The sequence below is a fragment of the Crassostrea angulata genome, chromosome 6 (genome assembly GCF_025612915.1).
Source record: "Crassostrea angulata isolate pt1a10 chromosome 6, ASM2561291v2, whole genome shotgun sequence".
Taxonomy (NCBI): Eukaryota; Metazoa; Mollusca; class Bivalvia; order Ostreida; family Ostreidae; genus Magallana; species Magallana angulata.
Genome location: NC_069116.1, coordinates 10,897,182 through 10,908,438, shown reverse-complemented (window position 1 = coordinate 10,908,438; position 11,257 = coordinate 10,897,182). Strand labels below are relative to the sequence as shown.

At 31.8% G+C, this 11,257-nt stretch overlaps 1 protein-coding gene across 1 annotated transcript; it reads left to right on the top strand.

The window, feature by feature from the left end:
* The first annotated feature begins 1,941 nt into the window (after window positions 1-1,941).
* LOC128189652 (uncharacterized) lies at window positions 1,942-8,543 on the top strand. Its single transcript, XM_052861337.1, has 2 exons — window positions 1,942-2,994; window positions 5,070-8,543. Exons 1-2 carry the CDS (start codon window positions 2,062-2,064, stop codon window positions 6,675-6,677), a joined length of 2,541 nt encoding a protein of 846 aa, XP_052717297.1. The 5' UTR covers window positions 1,942-2,061; the 3' UTR covers window positions 6,678-8,543.
* The last annotated feature ends 2,714 nt before the right edge of the window (window positions 8,544-11,257 follow it).

The following is an 11,257-nucleotide window of genomic DNA, read 5'->3' as shown; positions in this document are numbered from 1 at the left end:
GCTCAACATACTAATGCATAATTTGATTGAACGATAAAAAGAATAATTTTTTAATGTTGTTATACAAAAACGAAACAGATATCAGCTTTCAATTATTTTATGTTGTTTCGAATTTCTAATGGAAATATCGTTTGGGCTGCAAACAAGATACTTTTGAAAAAAGTAATTCTGTTGATGCACAATGCAACTTATCCATCCATCCATCCATCCATCCATCCATCCATCCATCCATCCATACATTTTTGACCTTTTTAATAAAAATCTACAACTCAACTGTCACTCAAATTAACAGCAAGTATACAATCCTATTTCATCAAGAAATTGGAGCGAAATATTCACATGATGAACCTCTGCCATTCAGTCAACTGAAATGTCGGGAAAGATGGCTGAATGGCATAGCTATGCCATTCAGTCACATTTCAGTTAACTGAATGGCAGAGGTTCACCCTGTGATTGGCTTTTAAGAAAAAATATGGAAAGTCTTAAATGCTTACCAATTTCCATTATAACTTAACTGATCCCGAACTAAATCTTAAAAGCTGAATATGTTACCATGTTTCAAAAGTCCAAGGCTGTATTGCTGTTAAATGATTTTATTATTTACTAATTTTATATTTAATATTTATGACTCAGATCTAGAGCAGACTGCAGTATTTTTGTAAAATTTTAATCTCGAAATAATTCGATCCAAACCAAATCGATCGGTTCAAGTTTAAAAAATTGCAAAATTCTTCCATCACTTTACATTATAATTTTAATTTCTTTTTAAAATATTATTGTTTGATAAGTGCATTACGTGATCTTTTTGATACATTAAATTTTATCCTCGGATTTTAAAGGTATAAAAGAATAAGAAGCTGTAACAGCGAAGTCGTTATTTGCACCGAAGTATTCAAATGTTTTTCATAGATATTATATTCATAATGAAAATCTCCCTGACAAAAATGTATTTAAATGTTTCCATACAAACAATGCTAGGAGCTTTAGCAAACGTTTACGATATATTTGTTTTCAAAGGTCAATTTCTGTGTTAAAAGATAAAGCATTTTTATTGGGGGTGATATGTTTACATGATTCTTCCTTGTGGAACGCTTTTGTAGAGAAATAATTCCAAAAATTATTTAATGTGAGTTAGCATCTCTTAATGTTTATGTTTTTATAGATGAGAGATAAATGCCTCTATATAGTTAGTTTCTTTCAATGTAAGTATATGAATTTTGAAACATTTTTAAGTTAAAGAAAGAGATATGGGTGTTCAGAATAATAAATTAATTAATTGAATTGATCGTAAAAAGTAAGTAAGGTCATTAAATTCTTGTTAATGTACACCAGTACGATAGATGAAAGCTGTAGCCGAAAGTCTTATATGGGAATTTTAGTTTGGCATCATCATGATTATATAGGTCGTGCAGTCCGTGATTTTTCTTAGGTTGCTGAAGATTTCGCCCGAACGATAAACTGCGTGGTTAGAACTGGACCGAGTTGATGAAAGGAAGTATAGAAAAAAAATTAATGCAAAAAAAATTGACGTTCGTGACGTCGTGACGTTTTTGACGAGCTACGTCAAAGTCGTGTTAACATCTCTTACTAAAATTGTCATAAAATACTTAAAATACACAAGATCTTGGAAAATTTTGTATTCAGAAAGAGGTGACTAATCAGAATTGACAAAAAAGTGAGTTTGTGAAATTTTTACCTTAAGGGCCCTTTTCTCATGACGGCAGTCATATGTGTGTGCAGCCAATCTTTTGACGCTTGCGTCAATTTGTTTCCTGTCAGTTATTGGGTTTGCTCCGTTGAAATCTGCACAATTGAGATGTGGTTCTCAGAATTGAAAGAAAGATTGAATAGCAATGTTTAATTTTTGTGTGTGTGATTTTGCTGGAATTGTTATAATTTAGGATTGTATTATATTTTTTCCTCCATTTACAGATTGTTTGTTTTTGGCAACTTCTTCGAATACTGATCTTAATCTCACCATTCAAAGCTTCTACTAGTTTTTCTTTGAGACAACTTCCAAAGCAAAATGATTTTGATGAAACATATTTGTTGACTTTATGGATGACCAATACAACTACGAAGAATATCATACAAGAATACCTCATTCTATGTCCAGAACAAGACATGTGTTTGGGGTCCATGTTTAAGCGAGGCTATCCTTTTTTTGACAAATCAGCCTGCACACCATGTGAATGTGACGATTCTTGTGTAAGACGATCCACATGTTGTCCCTCCAAGTTCTACAGACAGACAGACACTCCAGACTTTATTGAATACCAGAAGAATATAAGCATTACCGAGAAAGAAACTCCAATGTCTTGTTTTGAACCCTTATGGAACCCAAAAGGAATAAGATCCAAAAGATCATATTGGATGATAAAAACCTGTCCTAATAATATTAATTGTATATCACCACCCTCTATAAACATATCGAGTTCGACCCCTGTGACGTCATTGGCTACCAATCAAACCTATTGCACCATTCAATGTGCATTGTGCAACCATGAAGAAATGTCCAGTCTAGTCGAATGGGAAAAGAAAAAGTTCTGCAATTTACGATCTGCTCTCTTCGCAAAAGAAGACGTCAATTCTCTATATCAATCAGTCTTTTCCTTAAATCCTTTATGCAATATTGGATTTTATCCCTCAACCTTCTATGAGGATAAAGTCCAACCATGTGTTAAGTATACTCATGAAGATAAATGCAACGAGTCAAAAACTGAAAATAACGTTGTTAATGCTTATCTTATAAAGGCTTGTCAAGAGTTTTATCTGCCATACATTTTTTATAATATCATCTACAAAAACATATATTGTGCCCTTTGCGAACACGACATTACAAATCTTCCGATTCAGTACTTCTCTGGAAAAGAGTTGGGTAAAGATTTTCTGCCGAATCCCTTTTCCGCACTTATTGATTTTCAGCAGATTCCAGATGAACCCATTATAAAGAGCTTAGCGTGTGCGAAAAACCAAATGTTGGACAATCGATTGGTAAGTTTTTAAATAGATTTGTTTTATTTCATCTCGTCCTTTTGAGAAACAATACATATGCTTCCCTTTTTGTGATTGTTTTTGACAGCCATGACCCCTTGGGGTCAGGACGGCGATCCATTGAGAGTTCCTTAAGGGTGTTGTTTACTCAGGGTTTGAGTTCTCAAATTCGGATTGTTACAAAGTTCAATTTAATGAGTAAAATTTGTTTCAAACACAAAAAGTATTTATGAAATGAATTAATATTGACAAAGAATTAAATATTTTTACTTTAATATGGAATTGGGCTCAAACAAAAATTGACTTTTAGCCAAACAGAGGAAATTCGGCCTAAATTTTGCAAATTTTGTATTCCACTAAAAAATTTTGGGCGGTACTCTAATATTAAAAGTTAAGATATTTTTTATTTTAGTTATATAATTTTGCATATTTTCTGTTGGTTTTACCTCACTTATTCATGAAAATAATATAATGGCTCATATTGCAAATTATTGAAAAATGCTTAAAAAATGATAAAAGACACCATATCTCAAAATTTTGATCATTGACCTACTATGAATTTTATGCCAACAGAATAAGGTCAATATAAGTAGTTCAATACTATAAATGTTTTTGTATTATCATCATTCAATTTTTTTAAAAATTGGATCAAAAATGGGTAGGAATTTAAAAACTAATAGAGGAAATTCGGACTTAAATATTTTTTGAAATTGTTGCTGAAATCTTAATGGTTTGTACTCTTTTAGTGCCACTACCATTTAAAAACTGGATTTTATTTTTTAAAGTGTTTTATTATTTGTAATATTATTACAATTAAGAAAATCTCAATCGTAGTGTAAAATGTTATGGGATTTTTCTTGATTTTTCAAAAAATATTAAATGGCCATTAACTCAAAAAGTAGGTCATTGACCTACTTTTTTGAAAGTGAAAAATAACAATACAATCAATGGTCTATAACATAGAAAAGATGGTTTTTCATTATCATCAGTAATTTTTTTTTTTCATTCTGAGTAAATGTCATCCTTAAGTAAATATATTTAAAAGAAACTTTTCTATTTAAAAGAAAATGAAAGCTAAAAAGTTTTTTGAGAGGAAATATTGTTTTCTTTTCTTTGACAATTGGCATCGTAGAGTCAACAACTGGAAACTAAAGTTGGAAGAGTGCATCGAAAAATTTATTAATTAAATGAATCTAAAGCGTGATTTCTGAAAAGAACATAGGTTAAAGGTTGACAGTATTTGAAGTTTAGGCATTTTGTAATTTTGTAATGTAGGGGTGGAGTAATATCCCCTTTTGACTTAGAAATGTCCTGGAATAAGAACTATTGAAGGATATCTGTGACAAAAATTTAAGAAGTAAAAAATTAATGTGCCATGGAGGAGTGGGCATCCTCTGCTGACAGTTCACACCCGCCATATGCTGTTTATCGCAATCGGGAAAAACGGAAAAATTCGTAAACAATTGTTTTTAATTATGGTCTAACTAGTAAATTATTATACAACGAAGTTCAAAACCATTTAGTGTATATCTGCCATTTTAACAAGATAGGCTATATCATTCATCTATAGACTCCTGAACCTATATATAGATAAAATTGTTAACACCCCGTATCACATCTTTATGTATATGTTGTCTGCATTCCTATCACAAATTGATAAACGTTCGTTTAGTACACTAAGATTTTAACGATCAAATTGAGAGTGAGCAAAACTTAATATTACGACACGTTAAGATGGTAACGAACTGTTTTTATAACAAGATTCAGGCTGAAAGGAGCCATTTCAGAAATGAAAAGGAACGTCTGACTTTAAATAAGCTCTCTTTTTAGAAAAGATGGCTAAATAATGAGACCGAGAAAGATATTCTAGGGCGAGGACGCATTATATCGTTAGTTTCAGGGAAGAAGACTCGCCATTTTATATTCTTTGGGAAACAATTTTACAATGAGCGATGATTCGTTTAAAATCTATTTTAAAAAAATGAAATTGATATAATTGTTTTTTATCTTGAATCCTTAATTCCATTTACTTTTTTAAATCAAAAACCTTCTTTACTATATAATTTTACTTTCAGAACATGTGCATGGATATTGAGTGTGAAGTGGAATACATTTATCACAACCAATCATGCAGTCTTGTCCACCAAATGGTTAACGAAAACAATTACGAAATAAATCTAATAGCTTTCGTCAATAACAATAAAATACATCCTACGAATTTATCTTCACAAAGCATCCTTGATGCATTTCAAGTTTTCTTAAGACGTAAAAACTTAGAAAAATATCTTTGTAGAATTTCAATCTTGGGTTCAGTTGATGTTCTTTACATCGCTATGGTTATTGAACTTTCTATAAGTAAGCTTCACAATATTGATCAAATGCTGAAATACTTGTTAAATATTTTTTCAAGTTTCAATCTGAATGATATTCCTCAGTATATCCCATTTAATACCTTTATCGATATTTCTTTTTCTCTCGTTGGTCAGAGCTTTCATGTCTACGGAAGCAATCTTTTTCACAAGGTAATTGAAAAACGTTGCTACGTACATCCGGGTAGTGGGAAAGAGATGGTACTATACAATAGTTTAAATGCGTTGAATCAGAAACATGATGAGCGTAAAAATTGTTTAAGGGGGCAAATGATGTCGATAGTAGCTGATTGGTATCGTTGTCCCAAGGTGAAGATAAGAACATCAGATGCAAGAATGGATATATCAAACTTCTCGGTATGTTTATTGGATTATGGTAAATGTTTCGCGTCAATCTATTTTAAACAGTCCTTAGATAAACGCAGTGTTTCGATATGCTTAGAACAGTACCTTCAATCAATTAAAGTTATTAAAAGTAGTTTCATCTCATCTAATGATAGCCTGATGTCATATTTCTCCCTAGTTTGTCTTTCCCTTTCATCATTAGGTTCATTGGCAACAATAACTGTTTTTCTTTTGAAAGGATCATGCAGTCGTATTGCCGATGTAAATATCATAATTCTTGCAACGTTCATAAGTTTTGCAAATATAACATACATCTTATCAAAGTTTTTTCTCTGGAGTCAGACATTGTGCATTGGGATTGGTATGTTGGTACATTTCAACTGGCTATCTGTCGTCTGCTGGATGAGTTTATGTTCTTTCCAAGTTTTTCAAGCATTTACGTCTTTCCCCGTATCGGAATTTAAAGTTGTGCCAAAGGTTCTTTCATGCTTGGTGGTGGACCTGATTATTTGTTTGTCACTAGTAGTTATCAACGTTGCCGTAAGCTTTGTCAAAAGTAATAGAGTAAATTTCGGTTATTCTGTACTTACCTGTTATATTGCTGACTCTGACATGATTCTCTTCACTTTTGCATTGCCTGTGGGTGTGCTGATCTGTATTAATATGTTTATGTTCGCTGTCACGGTGCTTAGAATTTCTAAAAGAATAGATGTTCAAAAGTCACAAGAGGAACATAAAATGAGAGCATATTTCAGGCTGTCCACCATTACTGGCGTCACTTGGCTGTTTGGATTTTTAGCTCAATTTACTGGACATCAGCTGTTTGATATTCTTCATACTGTTTTCAGTGGTGGCCAGGGTCTGATTCTTTATCTAGCTTTTGGACTATCGTTAACTACAAAGCAAATTAATAGCAACCATTCGAAAAATTTAAAAAAAAACTCTCACTTAGCTTTAGCACCAAAATGAAACCTGCTAGAGAATTTAATACATACTTTATCGATGTAATGACTACGGAAAAAGACTTGTTGTATCTTTGTTGTCGTTTAACTTAAATTTGCTTAACTTACTTTTGAAATGTTTCTTCAACAAGAAGATTACCAATATCAATTTTTATGAAATAAACATTGACAAAAATATCTAATTCAAACAAATATTTATTGATATAGAGAATAAGTGCTAATTACAATGAATTTAAATAATGTTATCTATCATATTAACGAGAGAAGAAAAATACATTTGTCAAAAAAATAATTTTATTGTTGATGTCGTTATTTTCTTTTTGTGTTTTTTAAATCTATTTTATTACAGGAAAATGAATGATTTTAACTTTTGCGAAAATAAAATGTCTACAAGAAATAGATTCTTGTTTTAAAAAATTGCGAAAAAGTCATCATTGTTAGGTTCCTGACATTTTATAAAATTTAACCATGAAACGTCTATTCATCCCTGTCTATTCAGACACTGTAATAATTATGAAAATGCACGTAGATACTTATATTCTATATATGTCTATACTAAAAGTAGTCAAATACTCAGTGAGTAGGTTTTTATATAATTTCACAAATTTTGAAATATGATTTAAAGCCATGAACTATTATACAGTAAAGATTTGAAAGGCAACCATATAACTGGACATTGAACAGTTCCTTCTATTTTTATACAGAGTTCCTCTTCTCACCCAAAATACGTTTACCTTTATTTCTCCTCAAAAATCTTGGAATCAAAACTTAATGCTTGATTTTGATTTTAAGTATATAAACTATACATGTCCCACCCTCTTCTATTTTCCAATTATTGTTTTTGAAGATCGTTTATGTAAGGCCTAGACTGTTTATTTGACCCTCCCAGGGACTAAAAGAAAAGATAGCATAAGACAGGGAATAACTTAACTCATTCCAAGACTAATCTCACATTAATCTTAAATAGTACTTCGTTTCAAATAGTTAAAATATTAAATGAAATTATCTTTGATCTTAAAACAAGACTCTAATTTAAATTTCAAAATCTTAAGAAACATTTTTATCAATTTTTAAGAATTTCTCAAACGAATGAAGATGATATTGTTGATATTGCTTCCAAGAAATCAGCTAAGATTATATGTTTATCTCGTATAGGACAAAAAAGATTCAAGGTCAAGAGATTAAGATTGCATTCACTTTATATGAGTATTTATAAAATCGATATATGTATAACAACGACTGTGTTATTCCATGCATTGTTTTTATACGACATATTTAGACTCCTGTGGTTTTTCTAACATCTGGATAGAACAATGCACTACAATATCTACTATTAAGTGTTAGGAACGCCTCAAGTGCTTTATGTAGATAGTCTTTAAAACATAATAATACTTAATTTTATGATGACACTTTAACATTTTTGGCATTACATGCTGATAGTTTTACATCACGTACTAAAAGTTTTATACTTCAACATAAATGTTGATACTTCAACATTACATGCTGATACTTCAACATTTTATGCTGATACTTTAATATACATTATATTAATATTGTTATATATAATATGTTTATATAATAGAATATTCTGGACTTTTCTAAAATGGTCAATTATTCTTTCTAGAATATTCTTGAGTGTCCAGGTAATTCATGTACCGTAACTTCTTGTGCATATAATTTCTCGAATTTGCTAGATTTATATTTTAATATAAATAACCTGTAAACAGTGCTCATAACGGATACTCTCACTGGACTTTTGTTCGAAGACATTAAACTGAGAACATTTATCTTCTTACTGGGACATTGTGATTTGATCCCTTCCGCAGATTGTAACGGACACTCTTTAGTTAGGATTATTAGTGTAAGTTGTGTGTGTGTGTATATATATATATATATATATATATATATATATATATATATATATATATATATATATATATATATATATATATGTGTAACTGTAAATAAATTAAGTTTAAAATTTACTCTTTGTGATTGATTTTTGCTGGAATTAATGGTTACTGAGTATCCTGACCCATAACAATATGCTGATACTTCTTCATGATATGATTGTATTTCACTATGCTTGATTCTAATAATAGCTACTCAAAAAATAGGGAAGCGTCTCCTAGGGATCGATATACGCTAAAACTTGGAAGATATGGATGACTGTCTCAACACTGGACAGTTTCTCTCGCGGGGGTGTTAAGGAAACATCCGAGTTACATGGAATTCCGTGAAATCACAAATCTTAGTTATTATATACATGAAGCAACGAAACGTAGTCCAGATACAAATTCAAAAAAAACCCTGAAGACATTCAATACGTAGGTTTACACATTGAAGACGTCATGACTGAAAGTTGAATGTCGTGTAAATTTGATCGGAGAGCATTGTAAACAGATTCAAAATATAAGTAATCTAAGGACTCTTATTAAGTATTTTGGCGTGGTTTATTGAGAATTGAGAATTGAACACAAGAATACTGGGAGATCTAGAGATGTAAGTTTTATTAATCATTCACTGAAAGTCATTAGAGAAAACCAAAGAACTATAATTTTTAATTTATTGGCGAATAATGGCCATGGCTACACTACAATTTTGGATTAAAGTATACATTTTAATTATTTACTGGTTACATTTGCAACCAAGGTTACCGACCCATGAAAATAGGGCGATTATGGCAACCCAAATGGCAAATACATGTAAATGGAAATGCACATGAAAATGTCAAATATGCAAATGAATCAGAAATATGGGAATATGAATATGAAAAGTCTCAGCAAATCACAATTATTTACTGGCTACATTTGTAACCAAGGTTACCGACCTATGTAAATAGGGCGATAATGGCAACCCAAATGGCAAATACATGTAAATGGAAATGCACATGAAAATGTCAAATATACAAATGAATCAGAAATATGGGAATATGAATATGAAAATGTTAAAGAACGTACTGGCAAATCAAACATATCAAATTTGACACAAATAAACAAATTGAAAATTGAGTTGTAGCGAGCCCTGGGGACAGATGCTCACTAAATATAGCCCTATTTAAGTTCACCTAAAGACTGTGTCATATGGACACGGAGTGTTAAGATGTTTAAGAATATATTATCTAAGAATTTATAATGTTTAATTTATGACTAGTATTTAGCTAGATTTAAATGTACAGTACCGATCAGACCCAACCTAACAGAAAGTAAACCCCAACTAAACCCTGGGCTTACTTTCTGGGTTTACTAGAGTGGACCCAGAGTAAACCCAAAGTAAACTCAGAGAGGACACAGAGAGTAAACCCAGTCAGAAGTACATGTATACCCCTGAAAGCAGACGCTAACTGTGTATTCGGAATATACAAAGGGTAGGAATTACAGGCAGTATGATGGTAAGATAAAATACTAATATGCTTCACACTCCACTGCATACAGTTGACCTCAAAAGCAATTTCAAAGTAAACCCAAAGTTAACCCCGAGTAAACCCAAAGTAAACCCCGAGTGGAGCCAAATTTCAAAAAGTAAACCCAGAGTAAACTCCAAGTAAACCCAAAAAGTAAACCCGGGGTTTAGTTGGGGTTTACTCTGGTATTAGGTTGGGTCTGATCGGTACTGTATGTCATTGCCATTACATAATTATGACAAAGGGTTCTAGTAAACTCCTACACCTGACGAAATAAACCTCTTCATAGCTTTCTTCAAGGTTTTAAGGAAAATGTCATTGCCTTTTTCAGTCAAATGCATCCTATCTCCCTTAAATAAGCTTTTGTCGGATGGAGTAATCTTTTGATAGCGAATGTAGCCTCCTTGATGTGCCAAAAGTTTTGTAGCAACAAAGCTATTCACTCGCACCTGTGTCTTATTGAGAGCAGTGTTGTCTCTAGCATTACGCCATTTCAGTCTTTGAAGTATTTGCGAACAAATGATTTTTGTTCTTGGCAACAGTGGAGAAAGTGCATCTAAAGATTTCTCCATTTTTTCGCGCAATTCGCTAGATTAAATCTGACCATTATCATTAGCACCACAATGAAGAACCAGAAAATGTGAAGGGTCTTCATACCGTAACAATTGCCTGATTTTGGAAGGAGATGTCGTCATCTCATGCCACCTTTTCCCTGCCACCATATATTATCTTCCATTGGAGAAAAATCAAGATTGGACCCCAAATCAACCTAGCACGACTATATGCTTGCCAAATAATTGAGGATCCAACAATCCACACTTTATAGGGGCATGGTCACGATTTTGGTCAAATATTATTTTTCTATTTTTATTATTTACAATGCTTTAGGAATGCATTTCAAATGACCAAATGGAATTTGGGTGCCCGTCGATGAGTTTTAAGCAAAGTACAGGGCTCACAATTCTTCGTCATGTAAACAAGGCTCGTGCCCTATTTTTGTTTACATAGGTTCAATACCATTAAAACAATCATTTTCAAGATGATTTTTCTATATTCGTATTCTTTTTAACAATAAATAAACAGTTCCTAACGATTAACACATTCATTTTAGGTCTAAAACTGGAGTTTTCACTTTATCATTGAAAATGTAAACAAAAGCTTTGTTTACATAGCGAGGAATTGTA

Coding starts and splice junctions, on each gene's coding strand:
- LOC128189652 (XM_052861337.1), top strand. CDS start 2,062: ATGACCAATACAACTACGAAGAATATCATACAAGAATACCTCATTCTA. Junction 2,995..5,069: donor AAATGTTGGACAATCGATTG/GTAAGTTTTTAA, acceptor TTTTACTTTCAG/AACATGTGCATGGATATTGA.